The sequence below is a fragment of the Sciurus vulgaris genome (genome assembly GCF_902686455.1).
Source record: "Sciurus vulgaris genome assembly, chromosome: 9".
NCBI lineage: Eukaryota > Metazoa > Chordata > Mammalia > Rodentia > Sciuridae > Sciurus > Sciurus vulgaris.
Genome location: NC_136469.1, coordinates 68,599,143 through 68,626,602, shown reverse-complemented (window position 1 = coordinate 68,626,602; position 27,460 = coordinate 68,599,143). Strand labels below are relative to the sequence as shown.

Below are 27,460 nucleotides of genomic sequence, written 5' to 3'. Positions count from 1 at the left end.
TCCTTTTTTGTAAGTGAACTAGAGGTCAAAGGCACAGTGCTTTAGTCCCTTTGATGCCTTAACAGTCCATAAAATCAATGGAGTTTATTCAAATCTCAGTTGGTTTCACAGAACACTACGATCCCATGCGTAGAAGATGTTCATTTACCAATGTCCAGGCTTCCTGGTGTTTAAAAACCAAAAATAGACCTTTCTAAAATGTAAGTTCAGTTCTTATATGTTCGGCATATTTCATTTTTGTGTGTGATCTTTACCAAACAAAACCTCATAAAGAAAGATATTTTTGCAATACTAACACATCTAAAGAATACTATTATTTCCTGTTCATTTAATGTATATAATAATATATATTACATGTATTATATATATATTACATATTCAACATATATTAAAAGTATAATTTAAAATAACTGAATTCACTTACAAGTATAATGCTATATATCCTAAAACAATAACAAAATGAAAAATAACAAAATTACCTCCATGTGAAATTTTTGCTTATCTCAAAGTAAAATTGTGGTTTATAGAGAACTTTAAAAGATTAATCTAGGTTAAAAAAAAAGGTGGCATATCAAACACATTATTATTTTTTTAAATGGTAGAAAGCATATCCTAAAGTTTCTGTTGATAATTTAGTAGGACAATATACTTGGAGAATAGAGAATAGTCCATCATCTAAAAGACAAGATAATCAGAGAAGGCAACCATCAATTTTTGCCTTTCTAATGAACAAAAGGAGAAAATGAGTTAAAGTCAATTTATTAGCACTACCTCTGAAAAGAAACTTGGGCAGTATAACACAAAGCCTACAAGATTTATGAGGCTTGTAGCTCCATTTTAAAGCAGGGTAATTCCACATTAAAACAAAGCTCATATAATTTTCTAGTGCTGACCTCTAAGCCACTTTATTTTCCTTGGTTAAAAGAAGTCAGTCTTGGAATTGCTTATGTGTTTTTCCTTCCAAATTCACTACAAACTTATGGACAAAATATAGAGCTGTTTAGTAGGATTGGGTAAACCTAATGCCACAGACTGCCTGATTTGGGCATACAAAAAGCTCTCAGTGTTGTGTGTGGAGCGATTCCTCCTGAATAAGAAGTAATCTGTCAAAATAAAATGGTTGTACCGTTCCTTATCAGCTAGCATCACACTGGATGGATTAACTACCCAAGATAGCTCAGTGTAGCCGGGACTAGGACACAGCACAGGTATGTTTTGACAGAATAAGTACAAAAGTGATTACCCTCTGACTTTGAAAGAATAAAATGAAACACAGCATCCCGATAATGAATTCTGAATATCCATGCAGCAATAAGAGTCTAAAACAAACTCAAAGATTACGAAAAGGAATGTGACAGGAATACGCCAAAATGTATGAGGGCACTGGATAAACCTTTTACTGCATTTTACACTTTTGTCTGGGAACTGCTCAAAAGTATAACATAGAGTTCTTTGATACAAGTCCCAGAAATCTACTTTCGTTCACTGAATTAAAAAAGTATGTTTATTGCAATGAGATGCACTAGCTCACAAAACTGGAGAAATACTCAAATGGCTCGTTAGGTACAACCAAACAACAGTAATCTTAGAGAACTGAACTAGAAGCAGAAGCAGGACCAGCTATATACATCCAACAATGGCTCCTCGTTCGAAAACTATTATACATTTCAAAATGGTGACAGCAGAACATCATATCAGAGGTAAATCCTTATTGAAGTGCCCAGGTCGCAGGACTGTGAGTCAGGCCTTCAGTAGAAGGGATGAATAGGAAGTGCTTCAGACTCCACCATAGCTCAAGGTTCACAGAATCTTAGGCCACACCCATGTCATATGACCACACAGGGCAGAGAGGGTGGGACCTTTTTTAGCAAGTCCATCAAAACTGCATACAGTCAAGAGGAGGGGAAGGGAAGGAGTATCTAAGAGGACAGAGGAACCATTAACAAAAAAACGGGATAATATCTTCGTATGCAGGAAAAAAATGGTGTTCACATAAAAAAGGTAAAATGAAGAAGTCTTGTCAACTACTATGGCCAGCTTCTTAGAAGTTGTCTCCAGGAACATAAATAGTTCACCAGTTTACTGGTTACACCTCCACTGGGTCATGTAAAGACACAGAAGCCTCAATGATTCCTGCCGATAATTTTTTTCCTAATAAAATAATTTTCTGTTAAATGTCCCTTTTATAATTAAGTCTTCTACAAAATATTTGAAGAATAAAAAAATAAATGTTTTAGATGGAGAAGAATAGAAAGATTACAGAAATTACTCTGAGGTGAGAGTACCATGTTTCTACTAATCAGTATGTATTCGTGACTTTTAGAGTTGGGCATAATGAGCTCATTGAGGATTTTGCCAAGCAGCTGTCTTCTGAAGAGGGTGGAGAGGTTAGACATGCACTCTGGAGTGTTTCAAGTCTAATTTTGCTATTTGTGTTCTATTCAGTCTGTATACCATTGGTAAATTATTAGTATCATAGCTATTAAAATAATCTAAAAGGTGACATAATTTAAGATATAATTTGGATTGATAATGAAAACAGATTTTACTCTTTTCAAATATCAAAAAGTAAATGAAAAACAAACTAATATGATCATTAGGGGAAGACTACTTTTCTTAGAATGGGCTTGATTTCTTTTTCAGGATTTTTGTTTTCCTTCTTATCTTTCCTAAATGGGTACTTGTCCCTCAAGAGGAAAGAACAAAATGTAGGTTTTCATCAGCTTCTCTTTGGTTATGTTAAGAGAAAGATTGTGTATTTTCTTTTTCATCCTCTTCTCTGTTTTAAAGACAATTGAACATTGATACCAATCTGTGTTTCTGCTGCTTGTGTAAAAGAGAAGCCATCCTGTGCCACCAACAACCACTGTTATCAGGTTTCAAATGTCAAGTACACATCAGCACAGAAAGAAAGAAACTGAGATAACATTCAATGAGGAATATGTTGGAGCCAGAGATACAGTCCAACCATCTGAATGTCTGTGTCTTCAAGACAGGAGTTAGGAAAAAATTCATCAACAGAAACCTAAAACATTTTGTGCCTTCTGCTTTATCATACCTTGTGATTTATAGCTGCATATCATGTTTATATGTATGACTATAGTATTTGTCTGTCTGTGCTGGGCCGATGAATAATGGAAAGGTAATTCAGCCACTTTAAACTGAAGCATTTAAATCAGTTCAGCTGTGACACTTTGTCTCTGTCACCTCTTTCAAGGGCTAGCAACAGATTCTTTTATTAACTCAAGGATTTTTTGTTTGTTTCTTCCAACAGACACTTACACTTTGACAGTTCTATGATGTAAACTTATGTATAAACCATGTTATATGCTTTTCATTTACACCAATCATCTGGCCTGTTATTTATACTGAAGTCCAGTGGTTTTTTTTTTTTTGTTTCAGAGAAAGGTTGAACATTCAATTTCAGGGATAAAGAGGATAAGACACTTTTTGTGTCCCATCCACTTACGGTTAACTTTGTCATTATTTACAAAATAATTGCAGTTTTAGAGTCAGCACTATTTCATTGTCCTACCCACTTACAGTGCAATATCATCATCTTAGTCTTTATTATTACAATAATTATCATTAATAATTGAAGAACAGCACCTTGTCAAGGGAATTTCATAATAAGCTATCCAAACATTTTCTTTGGAAATGATTTCTTAAGAAATCATGACTGATTAGGACATTATGATACATATTATCATAATATTTATCATATAGTAAATATAAATATTTATGATATATTTGTAAATTTAAATATCATAAATATTTATTATTAATGAATGTTTAAAAGCGAAAATAACTGAAATGGAGACAGACCTGTATGGACTAGTGATGCTTTATTAAGCACCAGAGGGGTACATTTTCAGGAGGACAATGGCAACTGATTACAATAGAGATCTGATTTTTATAGGGTTTTAGAGAGATTTAATCACCATAACGGAATGTGTGGTGAGACTTAATCGTATACACTTGATCATAGCAGAATGTGTCAGCTGGGCAGTCAGGGAAATTGTGAAGTTACTGGGAAAGGTGAAAGTTCAGAACCCATTATTTTCCTTCCTTCCTGGGACCCATTGTTCTCCTTTTCTCCCTGGGGTTGTTTTTTCCATATCCTTCAATGTTTATAAATAAATTTTGTAAATATACTATTAAATTTAGCAGGATTTTCTGTTTTCTGTTACAGGGGATTGAACCCAAGAGCACTTTAAAACCAACCTACATCCCCAATTCCTTTTGTTTTTTTATTTTGAGTCAGGATCATATTAAGTACTTTAGGCTGGCCTGCAACTTGTGATCCTTCTGCCTCAGCCTCCCAAGTTGCTCTGATTACAAGTGCCTACTATTGCATCTGGATTAGCAGGATTCTTTACTATTACTTTTTAGATATAATCATGATAATACTGTATCATGAGCTCCTAGGAGATTAAAAATATTAAAACTACTTGATAATTAATATAGTCTTTAAGCTATATTTTTAGAGTCTAAGTCACATCTGTATTTTACGTATTTTGCTGGCAATCTATTATATGACTTGGTTTGTGAAGATAGTTATGTTCTATTTACTGTACACTGTATTTGCTGTTAAAAGTGTTGTCAATAATCTAGACTACATACTTGTAATCCAACATAAAAAAAAATCTTAGTATGATAAATTGACTTTTAGTTCACTGTGTACTGAGTAGTATACCTGAGAATGAAAGTATCTTAAACATGACAATTTATGATATAGGACAGATAAAAAAAATCAATACTTATTCATTAATAATTAGTTAAATTTCATCTGCTTTCTAATTTTTCTTAATCTTACTACAGGCAGAAAATTTTAAAATCCCTCTGTACCCATGAGTCCAAGCCACTCAACTTGTAGGTTTAAGGCTTTGGGACAGTTTATTGCCTACAGCTTAATTATGTGCTTTTCATTTAGTTGGAATGATCTTCAAAATAAATGAAAGATGTTTTTGTCTATTAAACCAAAAGGTTATCGTTACTCAAACAATTGAACCTCCACAGCAACTTTATTTTATATTAAAGTTGTTCTCACAGAAAATAAATCTCCTACCTCAGTAGAAGCTGGATTTCAACCCACAGTCCCTGAAAATTCCCACAACACTTTCTCCTTGTGAATTGACAATAATCTACATTCTCGCTCCATCCTGGTTTTCTTTATAATCTTTGCCACTATTATTATTATTGTTTCTGTCACTGTCATTGTTTTTATTCTAGTTATTAATCTCTTTTATTTGTATCTACCCCTAATGTACCAACTCAGAAGCTTTTACATTTTTAAATAGATTTTCCTTTGGTAATTCTCCAAAGATGTAAAATGTAAGATGTTCTCCATGAGAAATTGTGATATGTAAACCTGATACATTAATGAGGTAAAATTCTCTGGACATGGGTTTCATGTATGTAAAATGGCCATGGATTCATTCCTTCAGTAAACACTTACTGAGGTACTGCTGGGTGCTAGGCATTTGGAAATAAGAAACCCACCAAAAGAGACTCTTCCAACTTCAAAGAGTCTATGGTCATGGTAAGAGAGATTGTAATGCAGGAAGTGCAATGAGAGAGATGTTATATGGTGCTACTGGACCAATGAGAAGAGACAGCTAATGCTGCAGGTTTGGAGAGGGATTTCTTTGGGGCCAGGTGGGTGGATGGAACAGTGCATTAGTCTAGTTTTAAGGGAAGAATGTAAATTAGGCACCTAGATTTCGTACTGTATCACAAACTCTCTCCTGGGGAAAATATACATCACAAAGCAAAACATAACTATGTATGACACAGTGGGCTGAAGGTTGTGCCCTGGAATTCATACATGTGAAAGTAATTCAGATCACTTTTTTTTTTTTTTTTTAATATGTGTGCAAGTCTGTCAAGACATTTGGGAGTCCCTCATTTTTGTGTAATACAAAAGTGTTTTTTCAGTTAGAATTAAATATCAACCATCACAAAGACTTTTGTTACCTCAGAATAGAATGCCTGAAAGTTGGCTGCTATGATCGATATGGCTTTTATTAATCTTTTTCCAATTGATATAAAGCTCTGAGACTGTAAGATTTACACAAAGCAATAATCTCCAACTCTTTCTCTCTTTGAAAGTATTGAAAATTTTAGTTTCTCAGCCACTATGTATGATGCCAATTGTTTTAGGTATTGCCCTTATGCTTATTTATAAAGTGAGGATTATTTTCTCGTTGGAAACATTACTTTCTAGATTATACTTTTCTGCCTGACACCTATTACACTTAGATCACCAGGCCCTGGATATTAGTTATGAAAAGCAAGCTGAACTAACACCTCAAACTCTATAGTTGTCTATAAATTGTATAATTTAAATGTGTCATTAGTGACATATATTATGTTAGCATTACATTTGAAGACTTTAAAATGACCTATTTTCATATGTTGTAATTGACCCTAGTAACTTATATTTGTGAAACAGTGAATTATAAAATGTTCCTAAATATGTAGAAGCAAACTGAAAACATTCTATAGTTTTTTTAAATAAGTTCCAGTATGATGCAAATTGTCAGAAGCAAATATACATACAGTAATACATTTTCATAAAATTTCTTATAAATTATGTCTAAAAGCCCTCTAGATGCACTCCTTAAAAGATCATAAAAGAAGAATTTTACATAGAAATTTTTAAAACAAAAACATTAAGTTGGAACTATTTTATGTGATGATAAAATAGAATGGATTTGATGGTGGTAGTTGGTTTTGAAAGATTAATTAAATTTCCTACGTGATACTGATATGCAGTAAGGAAGACACACATTTTTTTGTTGTTGTTTTTTGTTTTGTTTTTGCCCATTATTCCTATACTATAAGGAAGAAGACAGAAAAGAAGTAACAACAAAAATAAACTTATTTTCAATAATATAATTTCCATCTCTATTAAGTGATCATTTTCACATTACTGTTTCTATTATACTTCAATTGTAAAACCTTTGTTGAAAAGAAGTTCATATTAGGCAAACCATATTGGAGTTAAAGTTGGTGACTTTAAAGAAAAGATTCTTTTTTCAGAAACAATAAGAAAATAATGAGTTCACCTGTATATATTTTCACTAAAAAGACTACAAATTAATTAGAATACTTAAGGTTTAGACAGCAAATATACCTAACAGGAACTATAAAATAAGTATCACAAGTAGCAGTGAACAATGCCAAGTATCTATAAAATCTAGCTATTGAATACTTTTTTTTTTTTTTTTTTTTGGGTGCTGGGGATTGAACCCAGGGCCTTGTGTTTGCAAGGCGGCACTCTACCAGCTGAGGTATGCCCCCAGCCCTGAATACTATTTTTAATCAAAATATTTATTAGAATAAAATAATAGAGTAAAACACTTTCCTTTTTACATGGTTTTATCTTTGAAATTTACTTGGAAGTTTAGAAATAATTTATTGCAATCAAACTGAACTTTTAGTAATTTTTAAACATTCTTCAGTATCCTAATAAGAATTATTCTTCTGAGTTGAGACTTTTCCAACTCTGATTTACTTTTCTTGTGTAGTGTAAAAGGTCCTCCATAAAACCATTATCCCTAACAGTTATGAATGAGTGTGTGGGAATAATTTCCTGATTCCCTCCAAAGAGAAATGTACAATTTGGAAAATGCCAAATAAAAAAATCTACCAACATATCAGAAAATTTACACCAAGGGATGACTTGCAGTAAGACTAGAGAAAGAAATTTTACTTTTTTTAAAAGTTTTGATTCATATGTAGATACATGAAGAACAGCCAGTCTGTGAGATTATCTAACTTTAGAACTACTTTTAAATATCAGGTGACAATAAATAAGTGTTTGATTTATTTTCACCTTGACAAAACGTCTTTTTTTTTTTTTTTTGACAAAACGTCTTTGATGATTTTGTTTGTCCGGTTTTCTTTCAGTTCGGGTCTCTGTTAAAAATACTTAATTGCATTATTAATTCAGACATAGCATACTAAAAGCATCCAATACCTGCAATTGCATGATTAATAATTACAAGGTGAAAAATACCCACTTATGCACAGATTTCATGTGTAGCTTTATGGGTATTAATTCTTTCTTTAAATAGTAATTTGGGCCATTATTTACTGGGTCTTAATGTAAGTATTTTCAGCTCTCTGTTCCTTAATCCTAATCCTTTTCATATGTGAAATACTCTTTAAGCTGAATCTCAAGTTGCATGTGAAAAGAAAAGTAAAGAATGGGAGAGCAGATGCTAATAAAACAAACTGCAGGAGGAAAAAGTATGGGATATAGACAACCAAGCCAGCCTTTTTACTTTCCTTTGTTTAAAGACAAAACAAGAACTTTGAAAGACTGTGTGAACAGATTTGTACTGACAGAATATCTATTTTCTTTAAACTTTTTGAAAAGGGAAGTATAACTAGTTTTAGTTATTAGTAGTGGAAATCCTTACTACTTAATTTAATGCCCCAAGGCATGTTAAACCAAATGGATAATATTTTTGTGCACTAAATTTGATTAGTTTATTCATTTGAGTATTGCATAAAGTTGTACAAGTTATACAGTTCACTAATGAACATGAGATACAACTAATGCTCATATTACCATGAAACATACTAGTCTCACTAATGAACATGACATACAACTAATGCTTGTAGTACCATGAAACATACTAGTCTCTCAAAGAAAAACAAATACATACACAATTAATTACATTATCCCATCATGTATCCTAGATTTAATATCCTTGTAGGTAGAATATATCCTTTAGGAATTATACTTGAGAATATTTTCACCTTCAAATAAGATAAAAGACCTAACTCAGAGTTCATTAAACAGATAAAAATTAAATTACCTTGTTTATCAAGAAATTCAGGGCTGGGGTTATGGCTCAGTGGTAGAACATTTGCCTATTATGTGTGAGGCACTAGTTAGAGACTCAGCACCAAATATAAATAAATAAATAAAATGAAGTTCCATGAACAATTTAAAAATATATATTTAAAAAATGAATAAATTAATTAAATAAAGGTGTTGTACCCACTACAACTAAAAAAAAAGAAAAAAAGAAAAAAAAAGAAAAGAAAAAGAAGAAGAAATCTCCACAGTGGATTAATTCAGAGAAATATCCACAGTGGATTAATTCAGAGAAATAATGACATCAACAAAGAAGCAGGTCTATTCAGTATTTTTGTTCTGCAGTTTTTCCACAGATGACTTGATATTTTGGGGATATGCTAAGAGTTCCAAGAAGTATATCAAGACAAAAAATATCTGAAGGAAATGGCTATCACTTTTCTGTTTCTCTTTATATCGGAGAGGAAAAATTTTCCTGAATTTCCCTTCCGACTTCATCTTACTTCTTTGAGTCATAGGTGAACCAGCATTTGAACAATTAGAGAATTTTGTTTTATTTTATAAGAAATTATCCAGGAACAGTGGGGCAGGCAGCCAATGAGGTCTGACACAATAAATCTCATCCTTTCAGGAAGAATCAATTGGTTCTGAGGTTTCCATTTGTTTCTTTTGTAGACTGCCCATTTCTCTGCTGAGATATATCATCTTTTGATTCATTATGATTTTTTTTTTCTGTAAAGACTTCAAACATATTTATAAGAACTACTTAACATCTTCATCTGATGATTGCAGTATTTGTGTCATTCAGGGTTGGTATCTCTGAATTGTCTTTCTGCTTTTTTGCAAGTCTTCAGATTTTAATATTTGCCAGACATTGTGGGGATGCCATGTTTTTGTGTCTTTTTTTTTTTTTTTTTTTCTTTCCATTAGAAAAATACAGTGTTATTCTAGCAAGGATCTAATTTACAAGCAGATTAGGTCAACTTTTTGAGGCTTCTTAAATTTTTGGAACTCTTAAGTCTCCCAGAACTATGAAGCTTCTTTGTCAGTGGCACATACTCTTTTTTTTATCTTCACAGGCATGAAGACCACAGCCTCTTTCCAAGTTCAGTGCCCTAAAACCAGCACATTGGCAGTATGTGTACTTATTGCTGTTTTTATACATCTTTTTGGCACCTTGAAATCCATCTGTCTTACCTTTTGGCAATGCATTGTAATATTTTGAAAAATAAATTTGGTTGTAATGTACATATTCTTTTTCTGTTTCAAAAAAGAAGTGGATTATAGATCATTTAATCCAATGTTTTCCCACAGATCTCTTCAAATCAGTTTTTTAACTGCATATTTGATAAGTGTCAGAAAGGAAGACATTACAAAAAATAAGGAAACTGCAATTTTTTTTTTTCATACCATGATTTGAACCCTGGCTTAACCACTGAGCCTCATCCCCACCTTTTCATATTTTATTTAGAGACAGGGTCTTTCCCTGAGTTGCTTAGGGGCTCGCTAAGTAGCTGAGGCTGACATTGAACTCACAATCCTCCTACCTCATCCTCCCGAGGTGCTGGCAATACAGGCATGCACCATCATGCCTGGCAAAACTATGCAATTTTGTTGAGTGCTATTCCAGGTGCCAGGGTTTCCCTAGAGATGTGATATATTCTAAAGGGAAACCTAAAGGTGGGTAAGGGATACTATTTCATGCAGATAGAAGAACATATGCAAAGGCTCTGAGGCCGGAGGAGTTTGCATATTTCAGATCATGACTGAAGACCATGTGTTTGGAACTCAAAGAGAAGGAGGCAGTGTTCTGAGATGACAAGTGGGGAAGCAGTTGCCTCATGTCATAAAGGACTACATGGACTACGTTAAGGTGTTTGGAGTCTACCTCACCTTTCCCTGTATCACAAGTTGTGGTAAAATAGCTTGTTACAGTACATTTTTATCTAAATGTAATATGTTAAGTTCTGATAACCACAAATCTACTACAGAGGAAGATCCTATCCAAATATAGAACAATTTAAAATACAAGTATTTTTCCTAAAATCACACTTTCAGACAAACACTATATTTTGAAAGGAAATATTGCTTATTCATCATCAGGAACTTTTGTAGGTAGTTCTTTAAATTGACACTTTTTGTTAAATTCTGGGATTTCAGTTCAATAATATACATTTATATCCTTGTACCTGTCATAAAATTATTCAAAGATTTAATTCACTATAAATAACTGGACTTTTTAAAATGAAGTTTAAATAAAAGTAGGTTTTCCAAATTAAAGTTTTTAAAAACCATTGTTTTCTGCAAATCTACTTAATGAAACTTTGGGAGGTAGTCATGGACATGTGTTTATTTATTATATTAGGTAAGAGGTTCCTGTTACTTTTCTGTTTCTTGGAAATTTGATTGAGAAATCACAGTCACATTACAAAGTATAGGTCATTGAAATAACTGTTGGCCATAGACAGGACCTGTAATGAAAGATGTCAGTGCACTAAATAAGGAATGGTGCATATGACAGGTAAAGGGATCAAATCTGTGCAACTGACATTTTCTTGTATTTTGTTAGTCATTTTGGCCATTGTATTGTGAAGTTTTCAAATGATTTGAAGACTTCTTGTGAATGGGAAGAAAATTTTTCACTCTCAAAATGATATTGCTACTTATAACTGAATGAGAAAAAAAAAATTAAAAGGTGGTTATGTTTTTCTCTGTAATAAGAAACCAAAACCAAAAATCTTTAATTTTTGTATATATAAATATATTTTCTCATTAAACTTGTCTATCATACTCAAAAACAGAATTACAGCAGAACTTTTGAACTAATTTCATAGAAAATTCCTACTACACAAAGAATCACAGTGACCACATGAAAAGCCAATACATTGTGTTAGTTTAAGTTAAATGTTAAGTATTTACTAAAGCTCTAAACTCCCATATCCTCTAAACTTTCAAGAATATATTTAATGTAATATTTATAAGCATGGTGTTAGTCTCAAAATTTTTATTGCTTTGGCACTTATGTGTCTCGTCCAGCAAGTACAATGAAGACTCGGCTCTCAAATGAAGTTTTAAGGTCTTTATTTTTATGGGAGAGCTTCTGAGCCGAGTGCCTGGTTCTTCCTCCTCCTCCACCGCCGCCGTCTTCTTTTTCTTCTCTTGTCGCGCAGCTCTCTCTCTCCTTCTTTTCTCTCGTGCAGCTGCCACTTCTCTCTTCTTCCTCTCTCGTCACGCCATGGCCGCCTCTCCGCTCCTCTCGTCCTGCAGCTGCTGCCTGCCCTCCTTGCCTTGCTTTCTCAACCATGCTTGCTCCTGCCGCTGCGCAAAGTACGCAGCTTTATGGGATATAACAGCCAATCACCTTAATGGGTCAGGCGTTTGGCTCGTGGAGACTTAATGGTGGGTAATGAGGACATGTACTGATCACGAGCTAAGCACGGGCACGGAGGAGATCAGTCAGCCAATAGAAAGCACTTGCAGCTGGGCTTCTCGGCGCCATCTTAGGGCGAAGCCAGCCACCACTGTGGGCCCTAAAGGGCAGCGGCCTCCAACACTTATGACTGAAAAGATCCTTAAGTCTTGATTCAGCTTTATCTAAATGTTACTGTAGGACCCCCAAAAAGGAGACCCCAACTCTATCCCTTGGATTGACGGCAACCCCAATCAACCGCAGGAGGCGTCACTTGATGCAAACCGCAAGAGGTGTTTATTCCAGTGCGCTGGGACCCAACTCGTGACTCATGCAGGAGTCCAGGAGTCGAGTCCCTAGCAGAAAATCTTACAAGTTTATACAGGCAGAAACCACACATCGGGAGGGGTCGCACATGAAAGAGAGAAAAAGGGAAAAAAAGGAAAAAAGGGGAACAAAACTGCAGGGATATTCCAAAGGGGGTCTGAGTTGGCTGATAACATACAACATGTTTCACAATGTTTTACAACAGGGCGTAGATTGTGGTCAATAGTTTCTGATAATCCTACTGTTTGAGCACTATCTAGCTATCTGGCTCAATTTCCTCTTTTACTCTCTGTTTGGGGCTGTTTCTTGGAACAGCTTTAGGGGCTTTGTTCCCATTACTGGGAGGGAGACATTAGGGAGTTGAGACAATGAGAGGGAGACCTTAGGGAGTTGAGATAAAACAGCTTAAAAAAATGTCCATTCTTTCATTACTAAATTTTAAATTCTAAAGATTTGATCAGCATTCATAAGCATCAAGGTGTGTGTAAATATTATTATGTAATTCTACTGAAGATTCATGGAATTGACAGTGAGAGGGTGAACTGTATATAAATGTTCTCAGTGGAGATTACACTTTCTTTGTGGTTGGTTTGTAGTAGTTACTGTGATTAATGAACCACTGTGTCCAGCTTCAGTATCATACTTTTTCCCCCATGGTAAGGGACAATCTTTTTTGATATAAAACACATTTGTTAAGTTTCCTGAAACCATAATAATTCAGAGAATTTGCTGACAGTGAGGTTTATATCTGGAAGTGCATGAATTGTGTTTATCTGGTGAGCCCTGCTAATGTAGGAACAGAGGAGGACCTGAACCTGGTAATACCCTCACTAGCCTTATTGTGGGTTGTCTGTGCTGCAGGAAACTATGACATTTTATTAGAGATTTTTCTTCTTTTCTTATCAACCACGGAGATTTTATTTTTTTAGTTGAATTTACCCAGAGGAATTTTCATATTTTGGACCCAATGTTATCTTGTTACAAACATTAATATTTATAATACTGAACATATTATTGAATATTACTAATTATAAACCATAGGCACTACCCAATCAGAAGACAGTAGAAATAAACATAAACTAAGGCCCTGAGTTACAGCCCTGATTGATATTCATTTCATCAACTACCTTGACCTATTTAAGAACAGTTTTGATTACTACATGTTTGTAGCGAATCTTTTTTTTTTCATAAAAAAGTAAAATGTTCCAAGATAAATTTTTCAGATGTGAGAGTATTAGTTATTATTTTTTGATACAACTAAGAAGTTAAAAATTATGGTGTGACTCTTGAAGCCAGTGCCAGAAAACTTAATCTTTGCCTTTTGAGCCAGTGTTGATCTGTAGGACACAATGTGGATGTTTCAGTTATTCTGGAAAATGGCCCTATTCTCTCTTTTGGGAATTAAGAATAGATCTAAACTATTGTGATACAAAAAAAAAAATTGTTAGTTTTATTCATTACTGTATATGTTCCATTTTGACTATTTGAAAATGGCAGAGATGGTTGCATTTATATCTATGTGTACATAGTATTATTTTCTGTATTACATGGCAGCAACCTTACTTGAGAAAACGAAGAGATGTATTGGCACTTGCTACAGAGGTCAGGTAAAGAAGCAAATAAAATAATATAGCCTCAATTTTATTCAAATCTGATTATCTTGGAAATAATGTAATTTATGAATTATTGATATTAGTAAAGAAAACATGCTTTTTAACCACACTCAATTGTTTATCTTCATAGGTATATTTATTAATTATCATTGTTGTTTGAATTGATAATTATTTGTACCCTGATTTTATGTTTGTAATGAAGTAATGAATAAATAAACAACTAGCAATTCTGAGGACTGATTATGGGCCAAATATTTTGCTGACCACTTCATATGTGCTAATTTATTCAAATTGTGAACAAATCCAGATAAAGTAGATATAATGAGTATCATCATGGTTTACATGAGGGAGCTGAGGCACAGATACATAAATTTTCTTGGAATTAAAGAACTTGTAAGAAGTGAGTGGGTCTTGGATAAATTAACCCAAGTACATTTGCAATATAAGATCTCCCCCCCACTAATAGAATGTATATAATACTGGCCAATATTATGTGCCCATTGTAACTCAGGCAGTATTCTAAGGACTTTATTTATATTATGTGTTAGGTTAGATATGTTTTGAAACTATCATCTGTTCTTGTTAATCTGTATTTTGCTAGCCTAGAAGAAGCAGATTTTCAGGAGAAATAAGCTCTTTGTGTTTGCGTCTTTTCCCTCTATTCTCTCAGATTTTCCAAGTAGGATCCTGTAAATTAGACTGAGTAAAGGCAGATTTACAAGAGAAACACAAACAAGTTTATTAATACATGTGTTGTACATATACAATAGGAACACTCAGAAATGAATAAATCAAAGGCATGGTCAGCTTGGGGCTTAGATAGCATCTTAGCATCTTAACAAAAGAACAACAGATTTTTAGAGAAGTAGCCTGATAAAGGGACTTTGAGTTTCTAGGACGTCAAAGTGTGGGGACGTGGATATATGGGGTAACTAATGGGAGAAAAGGGCTAGTCAGGTTAGCGGCATGAATTCCTCTGGTGCCTAACTTATATCCTTCCTGGTGGAGAGTGGAGGGGGACACCTTTATAAATCTATATCTGGTTTTATGAACTTTCCTTGTATCCATTTTGTATCCATACATTTTTGGGGATGGCATGTGTTGCTTCCCTTCAAGACATGCTAATTCCATCATAGAGTTATACACCTCCTGTTTATTTAACTTCTTTTTTTACATTTATCCTATGTGTACTTTCTTAATCACTAAAATGGTTATTGATTTCTTTATAATTTAATAAATACCAAATATATTTTCTCATAATTTTTCTGCTTAAGTTTTTCATTCCAGTTAATTTTAAAGCATATTATCAGGACCACAAATGTGAAATTTTTCTTTCACTAATATTTTTGTTGAATCTCAAAGTTTTTAAACGAGTTAACTAAGTATTGTGTGTACATGAAATGCTAATTGAGGAAAGATCATATTCTAAAATAGTAATCATCATTTGAATCTTGCCACTAAATATGCAATTAAGTCATTTCAAAATTTATGCAGATCTGAGTGTTCTCAAAGACCAATATGAAGAAATTATGAGGTTCACAAAATGTTTTTTCCTATCATACTATAGACATTAATCAACAACTTGGGAAATATCCTAAACATGCTACATTGTAATTTTGTTTTTCTTGTTAGGAATCTTTCCCTGAAATTAACAAAAGAAGATCAGGAAGCCAGGTGTTCCCATATAAACCGAATGCCCAGCAGTCCATCTACAGATTGGCCCCTGCAAGGTGTGGAAGAAAATGGAGGCATAGACTCTCTGCCATTCAGACTGATGTTACAGGACTGCACAGCAGTAAAGACATTATTATTAAAGATGAAGAGAGTTCTTCAAGAGGTAATGGTTTACTCTATGATTAATGTCTTTTAATTGCTGGTGGACAATGAGGTCTACAGAAGTGCTTAGATTCTGCTCTGCTAGTAATTAACTGTGTGACATGGGGCAGGGGTCAGTTATACTCCTGGGTGTCAGTATTTTCCATATATCAAATGAAGGATTTGGTGTTCTGGTTTATACATAGATACCCAAAACTTCAGCTTTAAAAATTTAAGGTTCTTTGGAAGAATAAATTGATGCTGTTTCCTCTTACTTGTCAGGTGAGGAGATATGGACATCAGCCAAAAAGTTATGTATATATATTGTTACAAAAGCTTTTGAGAGATTAAATGTACTTCACTTTGATGATAATGGGATTTTGTTTTCATACCATAAAAGTACATTTTTTGACCCAAAATAGTCAACCCAGGAAAATTTAATATGAAGGTTTTGTATGATTTTGTCCACTGAATACATTTACCCTCCCCTAACCTATCCTCAGTTATTCAAATGGTAAGCATGTCAGGAAAAGGTAAGGGATTCTTTTACTTTTTTCCCAAGAGTTAGACATTCTTTAGGATTCAAATATGTTGTGGTATTATGGTATAATTACAATAGTTATATTTTTGAAGATTTCTATAAAATGTGTATACACTAATATTACTTTATAAATACACAGAGTTCCAGTGATTTTAAATTAATTCCTCTAGTAAGTTTGATTTCAAAGCAACCACCTGAGATTTGTGACTTCATAGTCAAAGACTTCCTTTACATACTATTACCTTTGATAGACTTCTCTTTATTAATTGGAGATTCTAATGGTGTGAGAACAAAAGACACTTATTATTTAGAAGTAATATTATCATTGTTAAATGGCCTAGGCTAGAAGCCTGAATCTGGAGGTCCCAACTGACTGGATTTAGTGACCAGCCCACATAGAGAGAAACGTTATGTTAAATGAAAATGTCAGTTTATTAGAACTTTGCCCAAACTGGGAAGACAGCTAATCTGCCTTCCCCCAACCCACAGAAACATTATATTTTTTAGAAGCGATCATTAATGGAGAACAATTGCCAAGAGAGATTATGTATAGATTCAGCCAGCCTGTGTACCCTGGAGTGGAACCTTGAGATATGTTGAATCATGGTTTCCCGGGTTCTGTTGCATCCTCCTGTCTCCAGGGAACTGGTCTGTGATCTGTCAGGGGAGTTTCAGCTTCTATTCTCAGCGCAAATGGCTGTCCATAGGATGCAGGGTTGGAGAAAAGAGCTTGAAGAACAGGTTGGCAGGAGGACTGCGTGCCCTGAGAGGAAACAATTTGAGACTTCTTTGAAAATTCTCAATTTTAAGGGAGCCCATTACATTATGGCTGTCCTATAATAATGATTACTAATATTTAAGACTTTGATAATAGTAATTCTAGCAACTATTCTGGAGACCGGGAATGAATCAGGGAGAAAGAAGGCAAATTAAGTAAAATGAATTTATAGGCTATTGGAGGCATCTAGTGATGTGTTCTCATTATGAATGCAAACCGGAGGAGGTCGATCTTTTTTGTGTCCCGTACATGTTTATGTCACTGGGGTGATCTTTGTGCCTAAACTCTATAAAGTAATATGCTAGAATGTAGAGTTTAGGCACAAAGACCACCCCAGCTTTCAAAATATACACAAACACACATATATACATATATATCAAAATTTAGAATTAAAACTGATCTCTGAGAATTTTAGTAACTTTGTGAGCAAACAGTTAAGAAAAGGAATGAAACTAAGTTAAATAAACTTAACATTGAACAAATTATGTTTTTAAAAGGTTAATCAGTATTCAAAATTCATCTCCTCTCTATTTTACTATTATATATACTTATAAACTTATTTACATTATTGGATTTGTATGGTAAAGTTCCATATAATAGCAGATGAGCATCTTTCCCACTTGTACATCCATTTATAATCATTTAGATAGTTCAAAACCAACCATGTAGGAGTATTTATACCACAGAAATTGGCAAAAAACACAAATTAGGGCTTTTTATTTTTGGCAAGTCTGCTGTTAAATATTTACCATCACTACACTATCTGACTAGATAGTTTCTAAACTACAGCACAATATTTTTCAGCACATGAATAAGTAAGTTACAATCTCCCCAACCTCTGACTTAACATGCACTCTGAACCTGTTTGAACAAGGTAAACTTAATAACATCTTTTTTTTAAAAAGATAGTAATCTCAAAGTCTGTAACATTTCCCTGTTCAACTTTCTACCTGTCTCTTTGGTGTGGATTTTGAAAATAAATCAATACAAGTAAAAGGGAACTAGGAAAGAACCAATAGAAGGTGTTGAGAGATTTTCTTAGGGTACTTAATTTTATAATTTTGAACTATTTAGTGATATTCACTATAGAGGAAATAATAAGAACTTAGTGAAATTGTCTTATACTTCCATCTGTTTTTCTTCCTTAAATAGAGCTAAATAGAATCGAGCTTTAAAGGTGATGTTTGATTAGTAATAATTACATATGTTTGTGTAGCTGATTCAGAGCAATCTTTATTGCAAACAAGTAAAAGCAATTTTATTTTATGATTAGCATAGACAACTGTTCTAGAAGTAAGATATTCATAATAGATACCTTCAAAAATCATCCATTAAATGTTCTCTAAGCTAGGAATTTTCAAACTACAATTCACATTTCATTACTTTATCCAAGTTTACCCAAAAGTATTCATCTTAGAGTAACAATATCTTCTTAATACAAGAGTCCAACTTTTATACACAAATTATTTTGTAACTATGAGAGATCCTTATTATTTATTTTTTAAACTAAATTAAGTATTTAATTATGAAACATCTCAGTAGAATATATTCTTGTTTGAGAGTTTTTATCTTATTTATGAGTTTAACAAAAAGCTATGCATGTAAACTACAGAGCTATTTTTGTTATTTTTTAGTAACTTGTTTCAATAGCATTTAATCATATAGGACTATGTTCATACCTTATCAATCCCCTCATGCACTTCATTCTAAACACATTCCTTAAAATTTATATATCTTACAAACTAATATATCTGAGTACATTATATAATTGAGTATCCTTCTGTGTTTAGAACCTGAAAAAGTAAATTAACAGAAAATAATCTTGCCAACTTAATGAGACCCTCTCCCAAAATTAAAAAAAAAAAAAAAAATTAAAAGGGTTGGGATGCAACTCAGTGAGAAAGCACCACTGGGTTCCATCTCTAGTACTGAAAATAAAAAAAAAATCTTCCTAACATTTTTGTAAGGTATCACACAACACAATTATTGCATTATTTTTCTTATTTTTTAATTTTTTTATTTTTACAGACTGCATTTTGATTCATTGTACACAAATGGGGTACGTCTTTTTGTTTCTATGGTGGTGCAGGATGTAGATTCACACCATTCGTGTAATCATACATGTACATGGGGTTATGATGTCGTCTCATTCCACCATTTTTCATACCCCCACTCATTTCCCTCTACTTCTTTTTTATTGGCTGTCTTAGTTGTCATTAAAATTCTAAATCCTATTAGCTTGTTCAGAATGTTTTCCCTTTTAGTTAATTTGTCATTAACTGGAATTTCATTATTCATTTTTCTACCTACTTTGGGTTTTACAAAAAATTGTTTTTCAATTAATTTACTCTGGGAATTAGTAATCTCTCTAGTTTGAGCCTTCATCATAGCAACGTAAATAATACTAAACTAATCCTGCTTTGTGAATCATATTTACTATGCTCATCTATATATGGACTTTTAGCTAAATATAATTTTAAAGGGAATATAATGGGAAAAATGAATACAACCGTGTGTTTGTGTTTGAATCACTTCAGGATAGGAACCAGGTGTGGAGGTAAGTGACAGATGATGCTCTGAAGAAACTTCTTCAACGAGCCTTTTGTTGGGTTCAAGCACATGAATGCTGAAGGCTTTCTAAGTGATTCTGTCATGTATCCTGGAATAGAAGCACTGGGCAAGGACATTGTGTTATAGACTGTATACATTAAACACACTTGCCCTATATACTTTTCAAAATTGCCTATAACTTTTTAAACTATTCCTACATGAGTGATGTCCCAGTTTCTGTAGTACTTTCAGAATTGTTCTGATTCTAGTTTTCCCACCTATCAAACCAGTTCCCTCTTTGCTGTCAGACAAAAATGAATATATGATAATGTCACTCTCCTATAAGTCTTTGAATATTTCCTAATTGTCTTCATGATTTTCTCAATAGTTTCCATGATGGCCTACATTTCCTAGTAGCTTAAATTATTTTATCCCTCTTCATAGTAAGTATAAATCTTCTCTTTTCTAATAAGACTCTAAGGTGCATGGTCTTGTGATCTTGTCTCTTGTCTTCTCAATCTATCACATATTTGCTGCTTAATATATAAGTGAAAGGATAATAGTCCATTCAGTTTCCAGCCTGCCTTTAAAGAATTGTTAATGGACTATAAATGATAAACTTGAGTGCCTGATGAAATAAAGATCAAAATAAGTATGTATCAGGTTTTCCCCCTTTAAAAGTGTAGAATATACTATTTTCCAGACTATGAAATGGAGACACACAGTGATAATTACTAGATTTAATTTAACCAAGACCCTTATAAGTGCTAAAGACTATAAAGGGGATAATCTGAAGCATGTTATATCCTTCTCTGAAGTAGATAACTCTGGTATTTATTAACTATATTTTAATTTTTGTCTAAATCTTCAAGATTACAGGAAAAGTCTAAGGGTTTAAAGGTGTTTTTTTCTATATAAGTCACTCATTTCAAATGTAGATGATTTTATTTTGACAAACCATTGTTGTAACTGCAAAGGAAAAGTATAAAATGTGAATCATTGTAAAATCATGAGTCAATATGTGTAATAGTTTTTTAAATATAAAGTCTCTAATTTTTCGACATTTGCCATTTTTCTAAATGGTGCTCTGTTGACATCTTAGATATTAATTTTGAGATGAGCCAGTGTGAATAATTTGACTGAAATATCACATTCCTCATTTCATCTTCTTTCTTTAAAGAACATTTGTTATTAAAATGCACTTGCATTCCCACCAACAATTTAAAATATCAACTCCTTTATTTAAAAAGAAATGATTGATTTCTGGGCCCTCTGAAATTCTACTGTTGTCACTTTTATCTTTAGTATCAATGATAAGGCAATAAAGGTAATTATAGCAAAGGAGAATTTTTTAACTTTTTCTTCCTTTCATTAATTTTTTCTATAAAAGAAAAAAAATGTTTGCTCTCTACAGGGATAGGATGTGTTTTAATGATTCTGATTAGTTTTGCTTTTCTCTTTCACATCCTTAAATAATTTGCTATACTCCATGGTATGTGACTAAGAATACTAGGAAGAGATTTCAGATGCAAATGAACAGTAGTTTCTAGTAAGATGACAAATAATAAGATGGTTCATCAAACATTGGGTCCCCTGCCACACCCACATACCTTTTAAATTTGTACTTAACAAATAAATAGTAGGGATGTAACTAGTAAACTTCTTGAATAACAAAACATTTAAAAATGTTAAATGTTAGATAAATCATATGCTGATATAATAATGAGATGAATCAATTATTAAAAAATAGCTAGAAAAGTAAAAATCATGTAACTATTTGAGAATCAATGTGATTTATAAGCAGTTATAGTTGACAAAAATATTTGGAATGTGGAGTATTTGACAAAGATCTGCCATTGATTATAAAGATCTTAACCTATTTTTTTCCTCTCAACTAATATTTCAAACTTTGATTTCATTTTCTATGAAAAGCATAATAATGAAAAACCATAAAAGGATAATTTTCAATATGAAATGCTTATTTTTTTAATTTTAAATACAAATCACATTTATATGACACTGCATTTTGAACTTAATTCATCATTTTTCAATTTTTTTTCTTTTGCAAATTTCAGTGAAATGATTTCAAGAGCTCTAACTGGGATTTTATAACTCACTGACATTTTCATATTAGCACATCTGAAGAGCAAAAAAAAAATGTCTATTCTATAGAATAGGAAATCCAGAAATGAATAATTCTAGAGGGTGGGAAACAAAGATGGAAAATCCTAAAGTATAAAAATATATCAGAAAGTAGAAATCAGTGTCATATATTTTTTAAGGCCTTGAAATAATTCTCTACAGCCTTTGGTGGTTTCCTGTGTGTTCTTATTTCTCTGAGTCATCCTTTCTTATAAAGTTAGCATATATTTGCAGCTGTATGTTTTTCTCATTCATAATCCGATTGGAGATATTGGTACCCAAAGACTTCTTTGATTTTGCATTGTTTTAAACCTTTTAAACTTAAACTGTGAAGTGTTTCTGTGAATATAACTCTCTTACATTCTTTTGCTTGTGAACTTTGTCCAGGGTTTATTCAATTAGACAAAAGTCACACTCACAAATCTCTTTAAGATAAGCCCTGCTCTAACATATGAAATGGCTGAGACAATTGCTTTTGGAGGAGGCATTCCACATGGCGTATTACAAAGCATAAGCAAAGGCACCTTCTGTCTGAACCAGGTATTCTGTCACACCACCTTTCATCTTTCAGAACAGCTCTGCAGCTACTAAATAAATTCCTGAGTTATACATTCTTACATCTGGATGGTTGTGATTGTTAGGCTCATCAAAACTTGTGTTTATCAAATCTCCTTGATTATTCACACCGACGATGGCAACATATGTGATGTCATCACACAGCTGATAATACCAAATCAGCTTATGGAATTTTTGTTTTCCTTTATGAAATATATAAACTATGACTTTATTATGGAGACTAAGTGAGAGTACTAATGCAGTTCTTAAAAAGTGTTATTACTGCTTAATTTTCTCCTCAGTTTTAGAATAAGTTAAAGAAAGTTTATAGTGTCGTCATACACATCAGTGCATCTCACTGTATACTCCCTGAAGAAACATCTGGCTTAGATAATGGTCTGTCTGAGATTCATGGAGAACTGACAGTCTACTCAATAAGAGTATTCTATTTGCAAGAGGACTGACTATAAGGCTATATAATTTGAATGGGTCTCTTTTCCATGTAAGCAATCCTAATTTTCAAACTCCTCTGGGAGAAATTAGAGAAGGTACAGAAAAACTTTCCCCTATTTGTGACCTCCTTTCAGTTACAGTTATATTGGAGGAAGTATATTAGTGTGGTAAAGACAACAAAAATGATAGATAAATCTTACTTCTGCCACATAATAGTTACTACAAAATGATTAAGTTTTTTGGGAATAGTTCATCATATGTTATATTAACAATTATTTCATAGAATCATTTGCACAACCCCACTGCATTATATATTATATCCCGTGGCCGTACATGGACATGAGATATGATGATAATCTTATTTACAGGTAATTACTATTTCAAGTCAGATGGAAAATACTTGAGATTTCTTCAATGTGGGAGAATATAACAGTAAATATTTAAATAGCATAAAATGTATGTATTGAATAATAATTCAATATTAATTATATTAATAAAGGTTATATTGGCTGAATCTAAAATAGAAATAGTATTGCATTTATACTTTTTCTGGACTTATTCAGTTATGACAGCATACTTGACATGATATTACTTAGTAAATACTCTAATACATGTCAGTTGAATTTCCTGTTTTCAGTTCAATATCTAAGAAAGTTGTTACATGTGAGAAATTGCAGTGACAGTGCCTGGTGGTAGCAGTTAAAACAGACAGAAGGGAAAAGATGTGTGATATGTTTTGGAAGTAATGTCAACAGTACTTGCTGGTGAATTGGAATAATGTTGTGATAGAAATAGAAAAAGCAAGAAAATTCTGAAAGTTGTGAATTGAGTTATGAACAGATATTCCTGTCATTCTGAGCCTGGAAGTACTAGGAGTTGCCTATATGAGGCAGAGGGAAGCAGGACTTCTATTTTGGGCAGGCAGAGGTTGAGATTCTTATTTTAACATGCATTGTATGTGTCAAATAGAATTTTGAATTAATGTGTCTGCACAGCCAGGCAGACCAGGACTGGAAATACAGATTTTGTGTCCATAATCATATAGATTCTGTTTAAAGTTATGGAGAGGAAAATCCATAACATCATTATAAACATCATATGATGTGCCTACATATAATTATCAGAAAATCAGCAAAAAGATGTCCAGTGAGAAAATACTAAGAGTGTAGATCCTGTCAAGAGGCCAAGAAAAAAACATTTCATCAAGATGGTCAACTTAAGAAATGGTACTGAGAAGTAAGTAGGATCAGTAAGATAAGCCATCAGTGGGTTTCAAGATCCTTTAGAGTTAATTCCCAAAGGATATTACCTAACCTTTAGGAATATAAACATTTACAGCAAGGAACTGAAGTGTTAATTTGTAACACCAGAGCCTACAATAGAAATAATAACCATTTCTGGCTGGTTCTTAGTTATTGAATTACTGGTTAATTCCTTTACAAGAAACTGGTCCATGAATTTGAAGGATATGAAAGTTAATAATAAATGTCCTGAGTTTCAAAATTATGCTTTAAAGTATAACCAATTTTAGTTTTAGAAAGGCATCATAGATTGTATTAGATTTACCAAGAATGATAACCGAAATATATTTTAGGTAACTTACCCTCCATATTGATATATTATCTTTTTAATTTTTTCTAGTGTTAGTTATTAATTAAACTATAGAGATAATCTAACAGTGATCAGAAAATGCAGGTCCTAGAATGAACTACTCAGATTGGAATTTTAAACTGGGTGCATATGATTTGGGGCAAGGAGATAAATCTCTTCATGAAAAACTAGTCTCTTCCTGAAATAGAATTACTAGATTAGTGTATATTCAAAATTCCTAGACAATTTCAAGTTTTTCCCAAAGTGTTTGTACCAATTTACTGTCATGCTATGGCATATTCGTCTAGTAGAATGCTATATGCTACTATATCTCCATGTCCAACTAAGAACATTTTTAGAACAAAATTCAAGTTATAAATGAATTCATACAGAATATCAAGTTCAAAAACATGCAAATTTAAAATATATTTTTTAAAGAATAGATATGTGTATAGTAAAAACCATAAGAAAATAGTAAAATTAAAAAGAGATGCTATTTGCAATATCTGCGATAAGATTACCTGTTTAGAGGTAGTAGGAGAAAGGTTATGTGTAATTAAGAAGGGAAATACAGAGGTTTTTGCATGTATTGCTTATTTTGTATTCACAATGTACTTTCTTACACATTTTTTCAAAATCATAAAGTGTACATATTTTCTTACATATGTGAAATGTATTAAAAATGCAATCTTTCCCATGTTTATACTCTTGAGTGGCTTCATGTCCATGAAATCTGTTCTCCACTACTTTCTTTACCTCTATTTCTCCATGCTCATAAGGGTTTCAGAAAAACTGTGGTTACTTCTTTCCTGTCAATATATCTTTTGATATTATTTGATGTCCAAATAAAAATGCAATGAGATTATGTTGAACAAGAATATGCATATAAGCCAGAGATTTATTTCCTTGTATATGTCCTTATACAGTGTACTAATTATGAGTCTCATTGAATTATTTATAAGAAAATAAACTGTAACCCAAGTTATTAATAAATGTCACCTTCCTTGTACTTAACTGCTGTGGTAATCCATTATGGGTGTCAAAATCATATTCAATGATTAATCAAAACACCACTAGTATGTTTTTGTTATGCATGTCTAACCTCTAATTTTCTTCATGAATCCAGCATTAATGTTTCTCTTATAATACAGCTCCTATACTTTTGTTCCATTCAATGGACTAAATCTGGCATCAAGAATTTCAAGCTGATACATAGCAGACACACAAAAATGGCACCCTTTAGGGTCTCCAGGGAATCCTTAGGGTATTCAGTACTTCCAGTGCTGTAGGGAGGGAGAGATCCAGAGCCAACTAAGCAAACAGTATTGTAAAAAGGCTGCAGTTGTGTTCCTCTGAGACACATTTTTATTCAAATTGTGTTTTGTTTTTATTTGTAAATCAGAGACATATTTAACGACAGCGAAATGCTTGTTTTTAATGAGCAACCATAGGAGATGATGTTACAAATTTAAAATACATATGCAATTGCTTAGGAGTAATATGAACCTTAAAGTATTTACAAGTTTACAGGTGATCAAATATGTTTTATTAACATCTAGTGACTTATTTAAATGGAAGGTAGCTATTCCTTAACTACAATATTTTAAGCTTGATGAAAATAAAAACTTGAGGAAATTAATTATTGATTGTATTTTAGTTTACACTCATAAGTAGAAATTCAAATTTCACTATTTCAAACATTATAGTCTTAAATTATTTTCTGTTATTGTTTTGAAAGTTAATTTGGACAATAAATAGAGAAGTAGCTGTTGATATAATAGAACTGACTCAATTTATATTTACGGTAAATACATGTGAAACTAAATAGCTCCATTTATCTTGTTCTTTGATTAATTTGGTTTCTGAACTTAGTGGGGAATGTGTGGAGTTTAGAAAGAATAGTTATCATTAAAGATTCACTTCACTGATATAAAAAAATATGTTTTAGAATCTATGTTCTACATTAGGGGGTCAGCAAAAGTTTTCTGTCAAGGCAAGTTAGTAAATATTTTAGGTTTTCCTGATTGTTTAGCCTGTAGTTCAACAACTCTACTAAGTTGTAGAGAAGCCAGATACATCATTTAAGTGAATAAAATTTTATTTGTAAAAATAAGCAGATGCCACATTCATAATTTGTCTTGGGCTGTCATCCTATTAGAGAAAGGTGACCGAAATATCATGGGGAGGCATTATGCCCTTAATAACAGTGGTTTAGGGAGCCAGATTTAGCTTGCAGTCTAAATCCCATTCCTTTTATAGCTGAAAGGTCCTAGGCAATGTATTTAAATTCTGTGCCTCTATTTTCTCATTAGTAAAGAATTTGTAGTAATAATTGACAGACCACTTATGTTTGTTGATAATTTTTAATGTGTTAATACATTTAAAATGCATGGAGCAATGTTGGACATCCAACAAATGCTCAATATGTATTAGCTGTTATTTTATTATTATCACAAAGTATGAGGACTACTAGTGAAATAAAGAGCATGGATTTGCTATAAGACAAACCTGAATTGAAATTATAGATCTAAAGCAATTTAGCAGTGTAATTTTATTAAATTTCTTTGATACTAATGAGGTTTCTCGTGTATGGTAAAAGGATAAATTTTTCATAAATTTCATAAGATTAGATTTAATTTTTGCTGGCAATGTAAAGGTCTAAAACAATGTTAATACCCACCTCTCATCTCTTCCTTCCCTTTTAAGAATTTGAATCCTAGTGTTAATTCCAAACTAATTGCCCAGATTAAGATTCAATCCCTGGCTTGATAACATACCATTGACTCAACGTTGTTCTCTAGCGTTGATCCTGGATTTTAGTACTCCTATTTCTTTCATGCTCCAGAACTGAATT

The 27,460-nt window shown here is 32.7% G+C and overlaps 1 protein-coding gene across 10 annotated transcripts in view; it reads left to right on the top strand.

Moving 5' to 3' along the window:
- The window catches only part of CCSER1 (coiled-coil serine rich protein 1), a 1,261,997-nt gene that overhangs the window by 446,695 nt on the left and 787,842 nt on the right, over positions 1–27,460 (top strand). For all 10 annotated transcript variants that reach the window (XM_079153245.1, XM_079153247.1, XM_079153248.1 and 7 more), the window contains exon 6: positions 15,815–16,019. In XM_079153245.1, coding sequence (XP_079009371.1) covers positions 15,815–16,019 — 205 coding nt within the window. The remainder of the gene's footprint in view (positions 1–15,814; positions 16,020–27,460) is intronic.